The following is a 24672-nucleotide window of genomic DNA, read 5'->3' as shown; positions in this document are numbered from 1 at the left end:
TTCAAATTTCAAATTCAAAATTCAAAATTCAAAATTCAAATTCAAAATTCAAATCTCAAATTTCAAATTTCAAACTCAAAATTCGAATTTCAAAATTCAAATTCAAAATTCAAAATTCAAATTTCAAATTCAAAATTCAAAATTTAAATATTTGATAATTAATTTAACCAATTAAATTAATTAGTAATGTCTTGGACCATCCAAGCCCATTAACCATACCTTGCGCCCTCTCCCTCTTAGGTGGGCTTCCAAACTTCATCTCGGGCTAACAACCATTATCAGGCCCAATACCTTTAATGCTATATCATCATGACAATAAGGTGTTAGTGTGTGACCCATTAGGCCCAACATAGCTACTGACATAAACGGGCTTGGGCCCAACAAGCTCACAACCCATCTAATGACAACACAGAGCACTAGCAATGCTTTGTTGCCCCAGAGCCAGTTAGATTAATGACTTGATCATCCTATTACACATATTTGGTTGCCGTATGTATCTCCTTTCGTCTCGGTTACCTTCCCATTAAACCTAGGGTAAGGAAACGTATCAACCCTTGCGATTTAGGGTAAGCTTTATTTGAAATTGGGAATCTTCAATTTACTGACTCTAAAGGCATATCATCTCATGATCTCTTTTACTATGCATAGATTCCCGAGTCCCTGTAAATGTCATCCCGATTTCTCCGGTTTACGGATAACCTAATCTCTCATAGAGACTTGACGAATTCCTTCAGCTTACACCCTAGCCCTGTGCTCTTTCAGGACAAGCTCAACAGTATACCTATGAGTCTCCATGTTTCAGGCAGACGAGGTATACAATCAAAGCATGCCTTCTAGAACACAGTATAGGTAATAACTTCTGGTCTAAGGAAAGACATACCCAAATGTAAAGAGACTACTCTAATGATACTCTTTGTGAGATTTCCTCATTGAGTCTCTTTGTGGGTCTGTTCAGTGCGAGCTACATACCCTTATAGGTCCACCCATGACTTTAGCTAAGACATCTCCATATCTGTAGCTCATGAGGTCTTTACCTTGCATCCAAATACAAGTAGATAAGTCGTGCTAGTCTTACCCAAGATCACTGATCCCCATTCTCAGTGTCTCTAGACTAGGAACATAAAATTAGGAATAAATATCTGGTATCCTTAAATCCTCATGACCGTGATCTCATCACAAATACTTAAGAGATACCTATTTTATTCCAAGGAGTTTATCCAGTTTATTCATAATATATTAACAATAATATCGAGACTAAATATGAAACAGGATAAAAAGTGATTATTATTAATTTGCGACAAAAAGGTCTACATCAAATGTCCTTATTTAATCAAAAAGATTGTCTCTAGGACACCCATATACTAACAAGCTCCCACTTGGCCTAGAGCCAATAAGACCTAAGTCGTATACCCAAAGCCTCATAATGACTATAATGTTTTCTCTGAGAAACAACCTTTGTTAGAGAATCGGCTAGGTTATCATCTGTGGGAACATAATCCATCTTTACATCCATTCTATCAATGATTTCTCTAATCAGGTGATATCTTCGGAGCACACTTAGATCTTTGATGAGACCTAGGTTCCTTTGACTGCGCAATGGCTCCAGTGTTGTCGCAAAGCAACTGTATGGGCTCATCCACGCTAGGAACCACCCTTAGTTCAGATATGAACTTCTTGATCCACACAGCCTCCTTAGCCGCTTCTGAAGTAGCTATGTATTCAGCTTCTATCGTTGAATCTGCTGTTGTCTCCTGGTTGGAACTCTTCCAAGATACTGCCCCACCATTTAAGGTGAATACGAACCCTGACTGTGACTTGCAGTGATCTTTGTCACTCTGAAAGCTGGCATCAGTGAACCCTTTCACTGAAAGCTCATCAACCCCACCATAGACCAGAAACGCATCCTTAGTTCTTCTTAAGTACTTAAGGATGGTCTTGACTGTTGTCCAGTGACCCTCTCTAGGGTCAGACTAGTATCTACTCGTAATGGTCAAAGTATACGAGACATCTGGTCTCGTACATATTATGACATACATGATGGATCCAATAGCCGAAGCGTATGGAATTCCACTCATGCGATCCTTCTCAAGTTGTGACTTAGGACACATAGCCTTTGAAAGATGTACCCCATGACTGACGGGAAGAAAACCCCTTTTCGACCCTTCCATGCTAAACCTCTTTAGCATCTTGTCAACATACGTGGATTGAGATAAACCCAGCAGCCTCTTGGATCTATCTCTATAGATCTTTATACCAAGTATAAAGGCCGCTTCTCCCAAATCCTTCATGGTGAAGCTTTTTGAAAGCCACTCTTTCGTTATTTGTAATGTGGGGATGTCATTTCCTATTAACAATATGTCATCTACATAAAGTACTAGAAAGACGACATTACTCCCACTAACCTTCTTGTAAACACAAGGTTCATCCTCATTCTTGATAAAACCGTTACTCTTAACGACTTCATCAAAACGAATATTCCAACTCCTTGATGCTTGCTTTAGCCCATATATCGACCTTTGTAGTTTGCATATCATATGCTCCTGATCTTTGATTTCAAAGCCTTCAGGTTGTGTCATGTACACTTCCTCCTTCAAGAACCCATTCAAGAAGGCGGTCTTGACATCCATTTGCCAAATTCATAGTTGTGATATGCTGCTATTGCAAGCATGATCCTAATAGATTTGATCATGGAAACTAGTGAGAAAGTCTCATCATAGTCAACTCCTTGTCTTTGACAATACCCTTTCGCAACCAACCTAGCTTTGTAGGTCTGAATGTTGCCATCTGCATCAGTCTTTCTCTTAAAGACCCATTTGTTACCGATAGGAACTATTCCTTGCGGTTTAGGAACCAAGGTCCATACCTTGTTTTGATACATCGAATCCATTTCAGATTCCATGGCTTCAAGCCATCTAGAAGAGTCAACATCCTTGACTTCCTCTTCGTAGTTACTTGGTTCATCATCCTCGACGGTTTGATGATTCTCAATCACAAACCCATACCTCTCAGGTGGATGGATGACCCTTGTTGACCTACGGAGTTGTGTGTTTACTTCTCCATTGGAGAACGTCGCCTGCGGAGCAGACTCGGGTTCCTCAATCTGTTCATGTGATTCTTGAACTTCTTCAAGATCAATCTTACTCCCATTGGCTCCTTGAGAGATCAAATCCTTCTCAAGGAACTCAGCATTCTTTGACACAAACACCTTGTGTTCATCCATGGAGTAAAAGTAGTATCCCTTAGTACCTTTGGGATACCCCACAAAAAGACATTTAGTACTCTTAGCACTAAGCTTGTCTGATGCCAACGCTTTGACATAAGCTGGCGATCCCCATACCCTGAGGTAACTCAGGTTGGGCCTCTTACCATTCCATATTTCATATGGAGTGGTATGAACAGATTTAGATGGTACCCTATTTAGAAGGTATGCCGCTGTGTCTAAGGCATATCCCCAAAACGATTTTGGAAGTTGAGTCTCACTCATCATAGACCTGACCATGTCTAACAAGGTCCTGTTTCTCTTTTCGGAGACACCATTTTGGTGTGGTGTGTAAGGTGCAGTAAACTGCGAGAGAATTCCATTTTCTCTCAGACAATCCTGAAATTCATGGCTCAGATATTCACCACCACGATCTGATCGCAATGTCTTAATCATCTTGCCACGCTGTTTCTCTACTTCATTCCTAAACTCTTTGAATTTTTCAAAAGCTTCGGATTTATATCTCATTAGGTACACGTACCCAAATCTTGATTTGTCATCAGTAAAGGTAATGAAATAGGAGTATCCTCCTCTAGCCTCTATAAACATTGGCCCACAAACATCAGTGTGAATGAGTTCTAATAACTCACTAGCCCTATGACTCTCAAGCCCTTTGGGCTTGTGACAAGTCATTTTTCCAACTAGACAAGATTCACATTGTCCATAGGATTCCAAATCCATGGAATCTAGGTATCCATTTGCATGCATCCTAGACAATCTTGTTTCGTTTATGTGCCCTAGTCTACAATGCCAAAGATAAGATTGATTATTTGTCCTAGGTCGTTTTACAGCTATATTGAGCACTTTAGTTCCCATTTCCAGAACATATAATCCATTTATTAAAGAAGCAGTACCATAAACAATATCATTCGAAATGATAGAAAATGTACCATTCTTAATACTAAAAGTAAAACCATCTTGTTCTAAACAAGAAATAGAAATAATGTTTCTAGAAATGCTTGGATCATAAAGACAATTATTCAAATGCAATAAAAGGCCCGTAGGCAAAATGAGGTCGGCATCTCCAACAACATGAGCAGCAACTCTTGCTCCATTTCCAACGCGGAGGTCCACCTCATTCTTCTCCAATCTCCTAGGGCTCTTAAGCACCTACAACGAATTGCAAATTTGAGAACCACAACCGGTATCCAATACCGATGAAGTCAGATTAGCACAAGAATAATTTATCTCAATCATGTAAATACCTGAGGCGGAAGCATCACCATGCTTCTTGTCCTTCACACTCTTCAGGTAGTCTGGACAATTCCTCTTCCAATGGCCTTTCTTGCCACAATGGAAGCACTCAGCATCGCTTTTGTCCTTGGATGCATTCTTACCCTTCTTTTTTCCTTTCTTCTTCTTGGGTTTTCCTTTGGGCTTAAGGGAGTTGCCTTTTGCAAGCTCCTTGCCCTTACCTTTGGCCTTGCTAGGCCCACCAATCAGAAGAGCATGTGTCCTATCCTTCTTGATAGACACTTCAGCAGTTGTTAAAATGCTTAACAATTCAGGCAAGCTCACAAGCATCCCATGCATGTTGTAATTCATAATGAATTGACTGAAGGAAGGTGGAAGCGAGGTCAGAACTAAGTCATTACTTAGCTCGGCATCCATCACGAAGCCTAGATTTCCTAGCTTCTTAATGAGCCCGATCATCTTAAGAACATGACTGCTCACAGACATGTTCTCAGACATCCTGCATGAGAACAATTCTCTAGAGGCCTCATACCTCTCATGCCTGCCTTTAATGTCATACAACTCCTTGAGATGTAAGACAATAGAGGGAGCATCCATATGCTCATGCTGCTTTTGCAGTTCAGGTGACATGGATGCCAACATGATGCAGACAACCAACACATTGTCATCCATGTGCTGTTTGTGGGCCTCAAAATCAAATTCCGCGAACCCATCTTCCCCTTCCCTAGGAGCTACGGGTAATGCAGCATCCAGGACATAAGCTATTTTTTCGGCCCTAAGAACAATTCTTAAGTTCCGATACCAGTCCATAAAGTTTGAACCGGTCAGTTTGTTCGTATCGAGTATTGAGCGCAGTGACAGTGGATTAGTCATACTAAAAACTGAAAAGATGTAAAGATAATTTAATTAATATATTTCGTCATGTAGTAAAAAAACAAATTATTAAAGACTTTAAATAATTTGCCCCTCCCACTATTTTATCTAAGTCAATGACCCTTACCTTTTGACTTAGGGTTAATCTACTTTTAGATTTTATCTTAGTGAGATTAAGAGTGCGATTATCTATTTTAACCCCCGTCTGTGACCACAAGATTAATTTAAATAATGGGTTGATCCTTATCAACAGTATCTCATACCCTCTCTTAACATTAGGTTGACAACTCCTTGTCACTTAGTGGTGCATCTCATGCAACCAACCTATCATTATTACCCTATGCACATAAGCCCGGTTGGGCCTGCAACTTATGCCTCAGTTAAGCATTAACCAGCACCCTAAGTGTCTAACACTTCTAATAGTACTCTTACTCAACGAAACAGTGGGTCCCAACTGAGTTGTGGAGCACCACTATTTAGAGGAGGTTTGAGTAATATTGGTGGTGGGAGGTAATCATGCATAATAATTTATTCCTTTTAAGGGTTCCTTTTATTTAGGGTTTATTAAGTCTCATCAAACACATATGTATAATTATCATGCTAGTCGTATCCTATGTCAAACATATATCGGATTACACTAGTCGTAATTGGACACGCATAATAATACATACAAACGCAGTTTGTCCAACTCATGCATACTAGACGTCTTAAGTCATATAAGCATACATTCGCGATATACTATCTCATGCATACTAGTCGTACAAAGCATACAGTATATAAAACATTTTTATTTGAGATATGCATGGTGCTCGCGCATTCGTCCATCTTGCTTCTCAAGCCACGACTGCTTGTCGTCTAAACGCCATTAGCCTAATTTTTCTAGTTACAAATAATTAAAGAAACTCCAAAACATCTTTGGAGGGACAAATGAAAATTACAAAATTCGAAATTCAAATTACACCTCTAATAGAGCAAAATTACACATTAATTTAAAAATTTGAAATTCAAATTTCGGGCACCATGACCATCCCCTTCCTCTTTGCACCTGAAAGGATAAACAACTTTGCAAGCACAAGATATCAAATATCATAACAAATATTTTCTCACTTATATTTTGATAATTTATCAATTAAAATATCAAAACAATAATCAAATTTCAAAAACTCCTAGTTTTCCAAGAATGGCTGAATCTTGTATCATTATACATGATTCAAACCCTTTTAAATTCTTTCTCAAAAAATACAAAAAATAAACCATACACACTACCATATCACAATATGGTCGAATCATACATCACATGTACAAGAAATTTTATCACAAAAATTTATGCTATGATCATGAACAATTCATGGAGAAAACCAAGCATTTGAATATTCACTTCATGGCAGAATCATATTCCTTTTATAAAAATATGTTTCTTTTAAAAACTTTCACAAAGAATTATGAAGAAACAGAACCATGAATACACGTAGATATATGAACATTATAATCATATTAGTAAAGTTCATAAAAAGACAATCTTTAACATTTTAAAGTATTGAAATTTATATTCACATGCAAAGAATCTATCTTTAACCTCTTTAAAGAATTTTTTACCGTGAGAAAATAAATTTCACAAACAAAGTACCATCACCCGCCGATGGTAAAGCGACCGGGCTCTGATACCACTTGTAAGTAACTGGCCTTGAAGGCCGTAGCATGTGAGAGGAAAAAACAAAATTTTTCTTATGCGGAATCACACATGCAATCAAGAATCATGCTTTATGACAGTATGATGTTACCTTTGTTTGTGAGTTCAAAACTCCAAGACGAACAATGTTAGGTTTGAAGGGTTCAAACCCTCTAACGTTGATCCACACCACCCACGTCAAGATGCAAGAACTCTTCTTGTCAAGCCACCAATTGACCACCACAAAAGGCTTGTTATGCGTTCAATAGGTGAAGAAGGAGGCTAGGTAAATGTGTTTAGAAGAGTGAAGTCTTCAGCATGAAAATTTACAAGAGTGGGAATGGATTGGAGTAGAATTGGCTAGGTTTTTTTTCCTGAAAACCTTAAGGAGAACTTACCCCTAGTATGCGTACAAGAGAGTGAGAGAGTGAGAGAAATCAAATCAGAATTTTAACTTAAAAAACCAACGAAAGTGGCGCACAAGAGAGGAGAAAAAGGTGGAGTTGTTGCAATTCAAAATTCCAAAAAACCTACCTTTGAATCCTCATGAGACTAGGTCTCTATCCAGTCAAGATTCTAAACTAATGGTCATCATATGACCATCCTATTCATGCGCCCCATTCAGCCCCAAAAGGGGTACAGATACTTTGAGCTGTTGCATTCAAGTTTGAACCAACTAGCTCACTGATTCTCTCAACAACCAAATCTGATTGGAGCTTGTTTGTTTGAAAAAGATGACACTCATCTGCAACCAAAGTGGCGCCCCAAATCAACCCTTGGAGATCTCCATAGATCTTCTCTTGATATAAGGGATTTGTTCCAACAAGATCTTATTTTATCCTTTTGTTATGAAACAACTTTTCATAGCCAATTCAAATTCAAATTCAACCATTTAAATTCAAACGTTCAAACATTTAAATTCTAAATTCAAATTTCAAATTCAAATTCAAATTTCAAAATTCAAATTCAAAATTCAAAATTCAAAATTCAAAATTCAAATGCAAAATTCGAATTTCAAAATTCGAATTCAAAAAATTGAAAATTGAAAATTCAAAATTTAAATATTTGATAATTAATTTAACCAATTAAATTAATTAGTAATGTCTTGGACCATCCAAGCCCATTAACCATACCATGCGCCCTCTCCCTCTTAGGTGGGCTTCCAAACTTCATCTTTGGCTAACAACCATTATTAGGCCCAATACCTTTAATGCTATATCATCATGACAATAAGGTGTTATTGTGTGACCCATTAGGCCCAACATAGCTACTGACATAAACGGGCTTGGGCCCAACAAGCCCACAACCTATCTAATGACAACGCAGAGCACTAGCAATGCTTTGTTGCCCCAGAGCCAGTTAGATTAATGACTTGATCATCCTATTACACATATTTGGTTGCTATATGTATCTCCTTTCGTCTCGGTTACCTTCCCATTAGACCTAGGGTAAGGAAACGTATGAACCCTTGCGGTTTAGGGTAAGCTTTATTCGAAATAGGGAATCTTCAATTTACTGACTCTATAGGCAGATCATCTCATGATCTCTTTCACTATGCATAGATTCCCGAGTCCCTGTAAATGTCATCCCGATTTCTCCTGTTTACAGATAACCTAATCTCTCACAGAGACTTGACGAATTCCTTCAGCTTATCACCCTAGCCCTGTGCTCTTTCAGGACAAGCTCAACAGTATACCTATGAGTCTCCATGTTTCAGGCAGGCGAGGTATACAGTCAAAGCATGCCTTCTAGAACACAGTCTAGGTAATAACTTCTGGTCTAAGGAAAGACATACCCAATCATTTGCCGGACGACAGGGTCCCAATACTTGTACTAATTGTGGAAAGAATCATGCTGAAGTCTGCCGACGTGGAAGGAATTCATTGCTTCCCTCCATATTATTCAATCCGAACCATTGCTTCCCACGAAAATACCCCTCCACCAAGGGCGCCGCCGCCGCTGTCCGACCGGCTCGACTCGTACTTGTGTGATAAAACAAATTTTTTATTAAATTATTTTATTACTTTTTTGTCCAAAAGACCCCTGTCCCTATCCGTTGCTTCCCTCCAGATTATTCAAACCATAAGATTGCTTCCCTCAACATTATTCAAACCGAATCATTGTTTCCCTCCAGATTATTCAAACCCGAAGATTGCTTCCCTGCAAAATACCACTCCACGAAAAGTGTCGCCGCTGCCGTCCGGTCGTCTCAACTCGTACTTGTGAGTGAAAAATAATTTTTTAATACATTATTTTATTAAGTTTTTGTCCAAAATACCCTTGTCCCTATCCGTTTCTTATCTCCAGATTATTCAAACCAAAATATTGCTTCCTTACAGATCATTCAAACCGAAACATTGCTTCCATCCAAAATACCACTCAACTAAGCACACCGCCACTGTCATCCGGCCGTCTAGGCTTGGGTTGTACTTGGGAGTTAAAAATAATTTTTTATTAAATTATTTTATTATTTTTTGTCCAAAATACAGCTGTCCGTATCCGTTGCTTCCCTCCAGATTATTCAAACCCAAACATTGCTTCCCTCCAAAATACCCCTCCCCCAAGCGCGCCGTCATCACCGTCTGACTGTCTCAGCTCAGGACGTACTTGTGAGTTAAAAATAATTTTTTATTAAATTTTTTGTCCAAAATACAGCTGTCCCTATCTGTTGATTTTCTCCAGATTATCCAAACCGAAACATTGCTTCCCTCCAGATTATTCAAACCATAACATTGCTTCCCTCCATATTATTCAATCTGAAACATTGCTTCCCACGAAAATATCCCTCAACCAAGGGTGTCGCCGTCGCTGTCCAGCCGGCTCGACTCGTACTTCTGTGAGAAAAATAATTTTTTATTAAATTATTTTATTACTTTTTTGTCCAAAAGACCCCTGTCCCTATCCGTTACTTCCCTCGAGATTTTTCAAACCGAAACATAGCTTCCCTCCAGATTATTCAAACCATAACATTGCTTCCCTCCATATTATTCAAACCGAAACATTGCTTCCCTCCATATTATTCAAACCTGAAGATTGCTTCCCTGCAAAATACCCCTCCACCAAAAGTACCGCCGTCGCCGTCCGGTCGTCTCGGCTCGTACTTGTGAGTTAAAAATAATTTTTTAATAAATTGTTTTATTAAGTTTTTGTCCAAAATACCCCTGTCCCTATCCGTTTCTTCTCTCCAGATTATTCAAACCGAAATATTGCTTCCTTACAGATTATTCAAACCGAAACATTGAGTCCATCCAAAATACCCGTCAACAAAGCGCGCCGCCACCGTCGTCCAGCCGTCTAGGCTCGGGTCGTACTTGTGTGTTAAAAATATTTTTTTATTAAATTTTTTTATTAATTTTTTGTCCAAAATACCCATGTCCCTATCTGTTGCTTCCTTCTAGATTATTCAAATCGAAACATTTTTTCCCTCCAAATTATTCAAACCAAAATATTGCTTCCCTCCAAAATATCCCTCCACCCAGCGGCTGCCGCCGCCATCTGGCCATCTCGGCTCTGCATTTAATTTTGAGTTAAAAATAGTTTTTAATAAATTATCTTATTAATTTTTTGTTCAAAATACCCCTGTCCTTATCCCTTGCTTCCCTCCAGATTATTCGAACCGAAACATTGCTTCCCTCTAGATTTATCAAACGCAAACATTGCTTCCCTCCAAAATACCCCTCCACCAAGCGCGCTGCCACCACCATCCAGCTGTCCAAAATACACCTATCCCTATACGTTGCTTCCCTCCAGATTATTCAAACCAAAACACTGCTTCCCTCCAGATTATTCAAACCATAACATTGCTTCCCTACAAATTATTCAAACCGAAACATTGTTTCCTTCCAAAATACCCCTCAACCAAGTGCACTGCCGTCATTGTCCGGCCCTCTAGGCTCGTACTTGTGTGTGAAAAATAATTTTTATTAAATTATTTTATTAATTTTTTGTCCAAAATACCCGGGGCTCTATTCGTTGGTTCCTTCCAGAATATTCAAACCGAAACTTTGCTTTCCTCCAAAATACCCTTCCACCAAGTGCACCCCCGCCGTTGTCCGGCCGGTTCAGCTCGTACTTGTGTCCTAAATTTTTTTTGTTAAATTATTTTATTACTTTTTTGTCCAAAATACCCATGTCCCTATCCGTTGCTTCCCTCCAGATTATTCAAACTGAAACATAGCTTCCTTTTAGATTATTCAAACCATTATATTGCTTCCCTCCAGATTATTCAAACCGAAACATTGTTTTCCTCAAGATTATTCAAGCCCGAAGATTACTTCCCTCCAAAATATCCTTCCACCAAAAACGCCGCCGCCGCCGCTGTCCGACCGGCTCGGCTCGTACTTGAGTGATAAAAATAATTTTTTATGAAATTATTTTATTATTTTTTGTCCAAAATACACATGTCCCTATCCGTTGCTTCCCTCCAGATTATTCAAACAAAAAATTGCTTCCCTCCAGATTATTCAAACAATAACATTGCTTCCCTACAAATTATCCAAACCGAAACATTGTTTCCTTCCAAAATACCCCTCAACTAAGCGATCCGCCGCCATTGTCCGGCCGGCTAGGCTTGTACTTGTGTGTGAAAAAGAATTTTTTATTGAATTATTTTATTAATTTTTTGTCCAACATACCTGTGGCCTTATCCGTTGCTTCCTTCCAGATTATTCAAACCGAAACTTTGCTTACCTCCAAAATAACCCTCCACCAAGCGCGCCCCTGCCGTTGTCCAACCGGTTCGGCTTGTACTTGTGTGTTAAAAAGAATTTTTTATTAAATTATTTTTTTACTTTTTTGTCCACAATACCCTTCTCCCTATCCGTTGCTTCCCTCCAGATTATTCAAACCAAAACATTGCTTCCCTCCACATTATTCAAACCATAAGATTGCTTCCCTCAAGATTATTCAAACCGAATCATTGTTTTCCTCCAAATTATTTAAACCCGAAGATTGCTTCCCTGCAAAATACCCTTCCACTAAAAGTGTCGCCGCCGCCGTCTGGCCTTCTCGGCTCGTACTTGTGAGTTAAAAATAATTTTTTATTAAATTATTTTATTAATTTTATGTCCAAAATACACCTGTCCGTATCCGTTGCTTCCCTCCAGATTATTCAAACCCAAACATTGCTTCCCTCCGGATTATTCAAACCAAAACATTGATTCCCTCCAAAATACCCCTCCCCAAGCGCGCCGCCATCACCGTCCGACTGTCTCAGCTCGGGACGTACTTGTGAGTTAAAAATAATTTTTATTAAATTATTTTATTATTTTTTGTCCAAAATACAGCTGTCCCTATCCGTTGATTCCCTCCAGATTATCCAAACCGAGACATTGCTTCCCTCCAGATTATTCAAACCATAACATTGCTTCCCTCCATATTATTCAATCCGAAACATTGCTTCCCACGAAAATACCCCTCCACCAAGGGCGCTGTCGCCGCTGTCCGGCCGGCTCGACTCGTACTTGTGTGATAAAAATAATTTTTATTCAATTATTTTATTACTTTTTGGTCCAAAAGACCCCTGTCCCTATCCGTTGCTTCCCTCTAGATTATTCAAACCGAAACATTTTTTCCCTCCAAATTATTCAAACCAAAATATTGCTTCCCTCCAAAAATATCCCTTCCCCAAGCGCGCTGCCGGCGCCATCCGGCCATCTCGGTTCGGCAATTACTTTTGAGTTAAAAATAGTTTTTAATAAATTATTTTATAATTTTTTGTTCAAAATACCCCTGTCCCTATCTGTTGCTTCTCTCCAGATTACTCAAACTGAAACATTGCTTACCTTCAGATTATTCAAACGCAAACATTGCTTCCCTACAAAATACCTCTCCACCAAGCGCGCCGCCACCACCACCATCCAGCTGTCCAAAATACACTTATCCCTATACGATGCTTCCCTCCAGATTATTCAAACCAAAACACTGCTTCCCTCCAGATTATTCAAACCATAACATTGCTTCCCTACAAATTATTCAAACCAAAACATTGTTTCCTTCCAAAATACCCCTCAACCAATTGCACTGCCGGCATTGTCCGGCCGTCTAGGCTCGTACTTGTGTGTGAAAAAAAAAATTTATTAATTAATTTATTACTTTTTTTTCCAACATACCCCTGGCTTTATCCGTTGCTTCCTTCCAGAATATTCAAACCGAAACTTTGCTTTCCTCCAAAATACCCCTCCACCAAGTGCACCCCCGCCGTTGTCCGGCCAATTCGGTCGTACTTGTGTCTTAAATTTTTTTTTATAAAATTATTTTGTTACTTTTTGGTCCAAAAGACCCCTGTCCCTATCTGTTACTTCCCTCCAAATTATTCAAACCGAAACATAGCTACCGTCCAGATTATTCAAACCATAACATTGCCTCCCTCCAGATTATTCAAACCGAAACATTGTTTCCCTCCAGATTATTCAAACCCGAAGATTGCTTCCCTGCAAAATACGCCTCCACCAAAAGTACCGTCGTCGCCATCCGGTCGTCTCGGCTCGTACTTTTGAGTTAAAAATTATTTTTTAAAAAATTATTTTATTAAGTTCTTGTCCAAAATACCCCTGGCCCTATCCGTTTCTTCTTTCCAGATTATTCAAACCGAAATATTGCTTCCTTACAGATTATTCAAACCGAAACATTGCTTCCATCAAAAATACCCCTCAACCAAGCGCGCCGCCACCGTCGTCCGGCCGTCTAGGCTCGGGTCGTACTTGTGTGTTAAAAATATTTTTTTATTAAATTATTTTTATAATTATTTGTCCAAAATACTCATGTCCTTATCTATTGCTTCCTTCCATATTATTCAAATCGAAACATTTTTTCCCTTTAAATTATTCAAACCAAAATATTGCTTCCCTCCAAAATATCCCTCCACCAAGCGCGCTGCCGCCGCCATCCGGCCATCTTGGTTCGGCATTTACTTTTGAGTTAAAGTTAGTTTTTTAATAAATTATTTTTTAATTTTTTGATCAAAATACCCCTGTCCCTATTCGTTGCTTCCCTCCAGATTATTCAAACCGAAACATTGCTTCCCTTCAGATTATTCAAACGCAAACATTGCTTACCTCCAAAATAACCCTCCACCAAGCGCGCCGCCACCACCATCCAGCTGTCCAAAATACACCTATCCCTATACGTTGCTTCCCTCCAGATTATTCAAACCCAAACATTGCTTCCCTCCAAAATACCCCTCCCCCAAGCGCGCCGTCATCACCGTCTGACTGTCTCAGCTCAGGACGTACTTGTGAGTTAAAAATAATTTTTTATTAAATTTTTTGTCCAAAATACAGCTGTCCCTATCTGTTGATTTTCTCCAGATTATCCAAACCGAAACATTGCTTCCCTCCAGATTATTCAAACCATAACATTGCTTCCCTCCATATTATTCAATCTGAAACATTGCTTCCCACGAAAATATCCCTCAACCAAGGGTGTCGCCGTCGCTGTCCAGCCGGCTCGACTCGTACTTCTGTGAGAAAAATAATTTTTTATTAAGTTATTTTATTACTTTTTTGTCCAAAAGACCCCTGTCCCTATTCCCTCGAGATTTTTCAAACCGAAACATAGCTTCCTTCCAGATTATTCAAACCATAACATTGCTTCCCTCCATATTATTCAAACCGAAACATTGCTTCCCTCCATATTATTCAAACCTGAAGATTGCTTCCCTGCAAAATACCCCTCCAAATTTAATGAAAAGTACCGCCGTCGCCGTCCGGTCGTCTCGGCTCGTACTTGTGAGTTAAAAATAATTTTTTAATAAATTGTTTTATTAAGTTTTTGTCCAAAATACCCCTGTCCCTACCCGTTTCTTTTCTCCAGATTATTCAAACCGAAATATTGCTTCCTTACAGATTATTCAAACCGAAACATTGCTTCCATCCAAAATACCCCTCAACCAAGCGCGCCGCCACCGTCGTCCGGCCGACTAGGCTCGGGTTGTACTTGTGTGTTAAAAATATTTTTTATTAAATTATTTTATTAATTATTTGTCCAAAATACCCATGTCCTTATCTGTTGCTTCCTTCCAGATTATTCAAATCGAAACAATTTTCCACTTCAAATTATTCAAACCAAAATATTGCTTCCCTCCAAAATATCCCTCCACCAAGCGCGCTGCCACCGCCGTCCGTCCATCTCGGTTCGGCATTTACTTTTTAGTTAAAAATTGTTTTTTAATAAATTATTTTATTAATTTTTTGTTCAAAATACCCCTATTCCTATCCGTTGCTTCCCTCCAGATTATTCAAACCGAAACATTGCTTCCCTTCAGATTATTCAAATGCAAACATTTCTTCCCTCCAAAATACCCCTCCACCAAGCGCGTCGCCACCACCATCTAGCTGTGCAAAATACACCTATCCCTATACACTGCTTCCCTCCAGATTATTCAAACCATAACATTGCTTCCCTACAAATTATTCAAACTGAAACATTGTTTCCTTCCAAAATACCCCTCAACCAAGTGCACTGCCGCCATTGTCCGGCCGTCTAGGCTCGTACTTGTGTGTGAAAAATAATTTTTTATTAAATTATTTTATTAATTTTTTGTTCAAAATACCCCTGTCCCTATTCGTTGCTTCCCTCCAGATTATTCAAACCGAAACATTGCTTCCCTTCAGATTATTCAAACGCAAACATTGCTTACCTCCAAAATAACCCTCCACCAAGCGCGCCGCCACCACCATCCAGCTGTCCAAAATACACCTATCCCTATACGTTGCTTCCCTCCAGATTATTCAAACCAAAACACTGTTTCCCTCCAGATTATTCAAACCATAACATTGCTTCCCTACAAATTATTCAAACCAAAATATTGTTTCCTTCCAAAATACCCCTCAACCAAGTGCACTGCCGCCATTGTCCGGCCGTCTAGGCTCGTACTTATGTGTGAAAAATAATTTTTATTAAATAATTTTATTAATTTTTTGTCCAACATACCCGTGGCTCTATCCGTTGCTTCCTTCCAGAATATTCAAACCGAAACTTTGCTTTCCTCCAAAATACCCCTCCACCAAGTGCACCCCCGCCGTTGTACGGCCGGATCGGCTCGTACTTGTGTCTTAAATTTTTTTATATTAAATTATTTTATTAATTTTTTGTCCAAAATACCCCTGTCCTTATCCGTTGCTTCCCTTCAGATTATTCAAACCGAAACATAGCTTCCTTTCAGATTATTCAAACCATAACATTGCTTCCCTCCAGATTATTCAAACCGAAACATTGTTTTCCTCCAGATGATTCAAACCCGATGATTGCTTCCTTCCAAAATACCCTTCCACCAAAAGCACCGCCGCCGCCGTCCAGCCGTCTCGTACTTATGTGTTAAAAATAATTTTTTATTAAATTATTTTATTAATTTTATATCCAAAATACCGTTGTCCTTATCCATTTCCAGATTATTCAAAATGAAATATTGCTTCCCTACAGGTTATTAAAACCAAAACATTGTTTCCCTTATGATTATTCAAACCAAAACATTGCTTCCTACCCCTCCACCAAGAACACTGTTGCCACTGTCCGGCCGTCTCGGCTCGTTCTTGTGTGTTAAAAATAATTTTTTATTAAATTATTTTATTAATTTATTGTCCAAAATACACCTGTCTGTATCCATTGCTTCCCTCCAGATTATTCAAACCCAAACCTTGCTTCCCTCCAAAATACCCCTCCCCCAAGCGCGCTGTCATCACCGTCCGGCTGTCTCAGCTCGGGACGTACTTGTGAGTTAAAAATAATTTTTTTATTAAATTATTTTATTATTTTTTGTCCTAAATAAAGCTGTCCTTATCTGTTGATTCTCTTCAGATTATCCAAACCGAAACATTGCTTCCCTCCAGATTATTCAAACCATAACATTGCTTCCCTCCATATTATTCAATCCGAAATATTGCTTCCCACGAAAATACCCCTCCACCAATGGCGCCGCCGCCGCTGTCCGGCCGGCTCGGCTCGTACTTGTGTGATAAAAATAATTTTTATGAAATTATTTTATTATTTTTTGTCCAAAATACACTTGTCCCTATCTGTTGCTTCCCTCCAGATTATTCAAACAATAACATTACTTCCCTACAAATTATCCAAACCGAAACATTGTTTCCTTCCAAAATACCCCTCAACCAAGCGAATCGCCGCCACTGTCCGGCCGGCTAGGCTCGTACTTGTGTGTGAAAAAGAATTTTTTATTGAATTATTTTATTAATTTTTGTCCAACATACCTGTGGCCCTATCCGTTGCTTCCTTCCAGATTATTCAAACTGAAACTTTGCTTACCTCCAAAATAACCCTCCACAAAGCGCGCCCCCGCCGTTGTCCAACCGGTTCGGCTCGTACTTGTCCAAAATACCCCCGTCCCTACCCGTTTCTTTTCTCCAGATTATTCAAACCGAAATATTGCTTCCTTACAGATTATTCAAACCGAAACATTGCTTCCATCCAAAATACCCCTCAACCAAGCGCGCCGCCACCGTCGTCCGGCCGACTAGGCTCGGGTTGTACTTGTGTGTTAAAAATATTTTTTATTAAATTATTTGTCCAAAATACCCATGTCCTTATCTGTTGCTTCCTTCCAGATTATTCAAATCGAAACATTTTTCCACTCCAAATTATTCAAACCAAAATATTGCTTCCCTCCAAAATATCCCTCCACCAAGCGCGCTGCCGCCGCCATCCGGCCATCTCGGTTCGGCATTTACTTTTTAGTTAAAAATTGTTTTTTAATAAATTATTTTATTAACTTTTTTGTTCAAAATACCCCTATCCCTATCCGTTGCTTCCCTCCAGATTATTCAAACTGAAACATTGCTTCCCTTCAGATTATTCAAACGCAAACATTTCTTCCCTCCAAAATACCCCTCCACCAAGCGCGCCGCCACCACCATCTAGCTGTCCAAAATACACCTATCCCTATACGTTGCTTCCCTCCATATTATTCAAACCAAAACACTGCTTCCGTCCAGATTATTCAAACCATAACATTGCTTCCCTACAAATTATTCAAACTGAAACATTGTTTCCTTCCAAAATACCCCTCAACCAAGTGCACTGCCGCCATTGTCCGGCCGTCTAGGCTCGTACTTGTGTGTGAAAAATAATTTTTTATTAAATTATTTTATTAATTTTTTGTCCAACATACATGTGGCTCTATCCGTTGCTTCCTTCCAGAATATTCAAACCGAAACTTTGCTTTCCTCCACAATACCCCTCCACCAAGTGCACCCCCGCCGTTGTCCGGCCGGTTCGGCTTGTACTTGTGTCTTAAATTTTTTTTTATTAAATTATTTTATTACTTTTTTGTCCAAAATACCCCTGTCCCTATCCATTGCTTCCCTCCAGATTATTCAAACCGAAACATTATTTTCGTCCAGATTATTCAAACCCGAAGATTGCTTCCCTCGAAAATACCCTTCCACCAAAAGCGCCGCCGCCGCCGTCCGGCCGTCTCATACTTATGAGTTAAAAATAATTTTTTATTAAATTATTTTATTAAATTTTTTTCCAAAATACCCCTGTCCCTATCCGTTACTTCTCTCCAGATTATTCAAAATGAAATATTGCTTCCCTACAGATTATTAAAATCAAAACATTGTTTCCCTTATGATTATTCAAACCAAAACATTGCTTCCATCCAAAATACTCCACCACCAAGTAGTCCGTAAGTTATTCGTGAGTCAAGTAGTCCGTAAGTTCTTTGTGAGTATTTTAAACTCTAGCTGTTAGGCCCAGATTGTGTATAACATTAATGCAAGAGTGAGTTCAAAGATCCCAAAAGACTGAAGTCACCTCATATATAGACCCTAACCATCAAAGTATATGTTATTTGTTGTTGGTGTTGATTTGAAATATTTTTAAACTACATATCATTTATACTATACCTTAACATAAAGAGTGCATACTCCTAAGGCTCTCTTAGTTCAACTATATTAGGCAAAAAAAATAAAAATAAAAATTGCTACAAGCTACTTGCCTAAAACTTATTATTATTATTAAAGAGATTCTGTTTATTAATATATAAACTCAAAATAAAATAAAATAAAAGTATAAACAGGACACAGATGATTTAGATCTCAAAAGAAAGAGAGGAAAGCCACCTGCTAAAGCAAACTGGGTGGAAAGACAAAATCGGGCGGCAGATGTTAGATGAATTACCTGAGATCCCATTATACAAATACAATATATAATAGATATTTGGTTTAGCTGCGTATGCATAGATATTTGGTTTAGGTGCATATGCCCTTACGTCACCATGATTTTACTCTTTGAAAGTTTGGTCCAAGCAATATTCAAACAAACAAGAGCAAAGAACTTTTACTTCTTATACCAACCCTATTGCGTATAATAATTGAATAACCAGAAGCAAATGGTTCGCCGTATATATAAACCCTTAATGGATTATATAAAGAGAGCAAAACATATACAACTTTTCAAGAAATTGTGAGAACGGTAAAACATCTATAATCTAAAATTCGTGTTTCAATGGCGAAAACAACTCACATAGCTATTGTTTCAAGTCCTGGTTTTTCCCACCTAGTCCCAATAGTTGAGTTTGCCAAGCGACTTGTTGAGCATCACCCAAATTTTCATGTAAGTTGCATCATTCCCTCACTTGGGTCACTCCAAGAATCCTCGAAAGCCTACCTCGAAAATCTTCCTTCAAACTTAAACTCCATCTATCTTCCTCCAATTAACGAAGAAGAGTTACCTAAAGGGGCATACGCTGGAGTCCTAATTCAACTCACTGTTGCTCTGTCTCTACCATCAATACACGAGGCCCTGAAATCCTTGAGCTCAAAAGCACCATTGGCTGCGTTGGTTGCAGATATTTTTGCATTCCAAGCACTGGATTTTGCAAAGGAATTCAACGCCATGTCCTATATTTACTTCCCAGGTGCAGCTATGGTACTGTCACTGTTCTTATATATGCCAAAACTTGATGAGGAGGTTTCTGGTGAGTACAAAGACCTAACAGAACCTATTAGGTTACCAGGTTGTGTACCACTCCTTGGGCATGATCTTCCAGCCCCTGCACATGTTCGGTCACATCAAGCTTACAAATTGTTTCTTGAACGTGCCAAAGGAATGTCTCTGGCTAATGGGATATTGATCAACAGCTTCTTAGAAATGGAATCAGATACTATAAGGGCTTTGGAAGGGGAGGGAAATGGAAAGATCAGTTATTATGCTGTTGGACCCATTACACAAATAAGGTCAACAACCAATGAGGTTGAACGATCTGAATGTTTAAAATGGTTGGACAACCAGCCGCCTAATTCTGTTTTGCATGTGTCTTTTGGAAGTGGTGGAACACTCACTCAACACCAAATCAATGAGCTAGCTTTGGGTTTGGAATTGAGTGGTCAAAGGTTCTTGTGGGTTTTGAGAGCACCAAGTAACTTACCTAGTGCTGCTTACCTTGGGGCTACAAATGAGGATCCCTTGCAGTTCTTACCAAGTGGGTTTTTGGAAAGAACCAGAGAGCAAGGTTTGGTTGTGCCTTCATGGGCACCTCAGGTTCAAGTACTTAGTCATAATTCAGTTGGTGGATTCCTAAGCCATTGTGGTTGGAATTCGATTTTGGAGAGTATTCAAGAGGGAGTGCCGTTAATAACATGGCCACTCTTTGCAGAGCAGAGGATGAATGCAGTATTATTAACTGATGGCCTTAAAGTGGCACTAAGGCCAAAAGTTAACGAGGATGACATAGTGGAAAAGGAGGAAATTGCAAAGGTGATAAAGTGTCTAATGGACGGAGAAGAAGGTAAAGGAATGCGCAAAAGAATGAAGGTTTTACAAGATTCTGCTTCTAATGCACTGAAAGATGGTTCTTCAAAACGGACTCTGTCTAAGTTGGCTAGCCAATGGGAAAATTTGGGTGGGGATTTAGGAAAATAAATTTTCTTAATTTCTTTTTTGATTTGGATCTTTCTACTTGGCTATCTTTCGTGTGTGTTTTTCGTAATTTGCTTTCTTTGTCAGGGTGATGTGTCATTATAGTATGGTTTCATAGATGTACTGTATTGTAATTTTTTTTTTGGGTACTTAGATGTATTGTATCTTTGACACTCGACACATTTGTTAAATTGGTTTTGAAGTTGAATTGTTCCACAGTTTTCATTTGACTTGCATTGCAATTCTTACGAGCAGGGGAAATTTGGTTTCTGCACGTCTCTTCATGTGTGGTCCATTTTTTGACTTTGTGACATGGGCATAAATTCCCTGAGAGCCTAGCTTTTGTCTTGATGCTGACACATTGATATTCGTTTTTTAGGGTTTATTCAAAGACCGAAAAATTTCCCTAGGAGACATATGTGCTAAGTTTATTTGCACTAAGTTGTCCGTATAGTAATATTAATTACCAAGTGGTCAGGAGCCTCACAATTCTTAAGAAATGAAGGACTAGTCTCTTTTTATTTGAGCATTTCACGGCACCCCTTAGCCTCTTAGCTCTTTTATCGGAGACTATCATCCATGAATCCTTAATGATGAGAGGACCATAATACTGGATCATTTCAGAGTCCATTTTCTAATACACAGGATCCCTTTGCAGGGCAAGAGTAGAGTATACTAACTTTTTCATCCAGAGATTAGTAATTATAGTAAAAACTTTATATTAAATTTTCGGAGAGAAGAGAGAACTCTTTAGAAACTCATAGGAAAAGCACACAAGTTTTATTTCTTTCCAAACTCATCCTGCCTATACAAACTCTGAGGGTTTCCTTTTATAGGGAAGGAAACGATAATAAAAACAAGCATAATAATTTTACAAAGGACACTGCACCAGACATAGTAATACAAGCGACAAACAACTTTTCAGAAATCTGAATTATTAGCACACACTTTATATTACAACCATGCACATGTCTTTCAACTTGGCTCATTTTCAGTGGTGTCGATACTAATGGAAAAATTTAGAGCCCTTCGTTCTTTTGAGTGGACATCACCGTACATCTCTTTCCACCAAGGCTCTTCGGGTTTGGCCTTTTCTTCAATTATTTCTGCCATGACATCAGCATTCGGATCTATGACATCAGTATCCGGATCTTGAGTGGTCTCTGGGTCAAAAACCAACTTAATCTGCATTGGATCTGGGCCTTGCGAGGAGCTTGGGCCATGTGATGAGCTTGGCTGAAATGGTTGGGACTTTGGATCTTCAAACCCATTAACTTCTTTGACATGTTTTAACAGAGCGGTCTTGGAATAGGGATCTAATGGATAGTCATTGAAATATCCCCATATATATGCAATATTTTGAGACCATATGAGTCCATCGGGCCTTTGCCAATATGGCCTGTGGATGATAAAAATGGCAGTGATCTTTGAAATCTCTCTTCTTGTTTTACCTTCTTGTTCCTTGGATAGAATGATCTTGTGAAATTCTTTTCTACATCATGACAAAGAAGAAAACCATTCTAACAAGGTCCATAAAAAGTAATCTGAATTGTCAGGAGTCATAAGAATCGCATACGTTCTTTGTACCTTAAGAGCAAAAGGGACTGAGTAATTTACCGTGAGACACCATATTGATAACACATATTTTGTTACACTTATTTATTACTCTTGGTTGGTATTTTTACAATTTATTTGAATTAAATAAAGGTCTTTTGGGTCAAATCAGAATTATAGATTTTAATTGGGTTTAATTGATTTTCGTCATAATTTTCTAGATTTACACTACTTTCTTATTTTGGCCATATCTCACTCTACAGATGTCCAATTGACTCCGTTCTTGTTTCGTTTTGCAGCTAACAGAAAGGGCTACAATATCTATTTCAGCCACCGAAGCCCAATTCGGAGGGATATATGGTCGAAACCTGAGCCCAAGATGGACGTGTTTTGCTGGAAATTTATTTTGACGTTTGGACTTAAGTTATAATTTTGAACCCAATGTGCATGAGGCCCAGAGCCATTAATTCTGTTTTATTTCCTTTTATTTTGGGTTGGATTTGGAGAGCGCGAACCCCAGCTTGATTAGGGGTAGGGCGAGAGTAGGGACCTTGTGAGAATCTTTCGTTTGAATTTGTATTTTACAGTTTTGTAATCAATAGAATTTTCATCTTTTCTCTTTCATCTTTTCTTTAATCAACCCAAGGGTTGAGGATTCAATGGTTGAATCCTAAGGACCTGCGCCTCATTTTGAACCAAATTCATTTCTCTTTCCAACTCGGTTTGACATCGCGCGATTGTGGGTGTTCAATCTGAGATGCGCGATTGCGTTCTTAGGAAAGACATTAACCATTAGATTTAATGGTTAGGTTGATTAACCCAATGAACTTAAGTCGAACGAGTTGATACTCCGTGATTGCGCGAGTAGACGCGCCTATTCGACCAAACGCTAGACGATAGTCTAGAGAGGGGTTCCTCAGCGAATGTAGGGATTCCAATTCGATTAGGGTCAACCACGATTTGGTAATTATTTGTCCAATGATGGATATCCTTGAAATCCTTATTCTTGGATTGTTTCTTTAAATTTGATTGTTTTTTAATTTTAATTTTAATTTACTTTTCATTTCCGTTTAAATTTACAATAATATTAAAAATCCCCCATTTTAGTTTCCGTTTTTCTTTAATTTTCGTTTCTCCTTATTTTCTCTATTTTTTTAGTTCCCATTTTTATTTGGTTTCCGTTTTTATTTTATTCCCGTTTTCATTTAGTTCTTGTTTCATTTAGTTTCCATTTTCATCTCGTTTCCATTTTATTTTTATTTTTATTTTTATTTTTATTTTTATAACTGAGCGATTAAGTTCATTGAGAGACGACTCAGGTTGACGCTTTACTACAAAATTTTAATAAACCTGATTTAATTAATTTGTGCGAGTTCGACAGCTCGTGTCACATATGCACCAAAGTGTTTTTCTGTAATTTCAAAATCTACATCACAAAAAACTTCTAACACCTGTAAGTAAGGAATTTATGGATGAAAAGCTGAGGGTGTAACATTTTTTGTTCTCATGGTTTCATAGAGGTAATAAAAATAATAATCTTTTGCAAACAGTTGGATTTGGTGAACTGAGGTAGGTTGTCTTAATTCTGGAGGATAGTCTCTTTTGTGTTTGGTTGTCTTAGGTAATGGTTCGTGCATGAGTATTAAAGGAAAAGGAACACTAGATATACTAGAGATGACCTAAATAGGAACTCTAGGTCTGGATAGGAAATAAAGGATGGTGTTATGGCTTCCTTTGATATGTTTTACAGTGAAATTATATCATGAAAACCAATCTTTCAGCCTAAGGATTTGAGGGTCTAGTGGCATCTTGTTTTTGAATTCCAAAATCTTTGGAAAAGATGAGTTATCCATCTGGACTTCAAAATTATGACTACGGAGATGGAAATCAAATTTCTTGATTCCATTTTTGATTGCCAATGCTTCTTTATAAGTGGTATGGTAATATTGTTCTGCATATGTGAATTGACCACTTGCATGTCCGTAATAATATCTCTTGTCATCAATCTCTTCTATTAAAACAGCTCCCCAGAAATAATCACTAGCATCTGTTTGAAGAATTTTTTTACCAGTATTAGGAATCTTCAAGGCTGGTAGATTTTGAGCAATCTTTTTTATTTCTTTGATTGCTTTGGTCTGTTCTGAACTCTAAGGAGGATGATCTTTCCTTAAAATCTTTGACAAGAGATTGGTATACTTGGCTGCATGAGGAATCAAATCTCTAACATAATTAACAATTCCTAAAAATT

The 24672-nt window shown here is 38.4% G+C and overlaps 1 protein-coding gene across 1 annotated transcript; it reads left to right on the top strand.

Annotated features, from left to right (window-relative positions):
- The first annotated feature begins 19354 nt into the window (after nucleotides 1-19354).
- Nucleotides 19355-21048, top strand: LOC133292073 (hydroquinone glucosyltransferase-like). The gene has a single exon (XM_061490453.1). The coding sequence runs from the start codon at nucleotides 19458-19460 to the stop codon at nucleotides 20871-20873; it is 1416 nt and encodes a 471-aa protein (XP_061346437.1). The 5' UTR covers nucleotides 19355-19457; the 3' UTR covers nucleotides 20874-21048.
- Nucleotides 21049-24672: the final 3624 nt, after the last annotated feature.

The sequence above is a fragment of the Gastrolobium bilobum genome, unplaced genomic scaffold, assembly GCF_033153095.1.
Source record: "Gastrolobium bilobum isolate Gb01-03AN ecotype WA unplaced genomic scaffold, APGP_CSIRO_Gbil_v1 utg60720, whole genome shotgun sequence".
Lineage (NCBI taxonomy): Eukaryota > Viridiplantae > Streptophyta > Magnoliopsida > Fabales > Fabaceae > Gastrolobium > Gastrolobium bilobum.
This window is presented reverse-complemented; position numbering and strand designations above follow the sequence as displayed.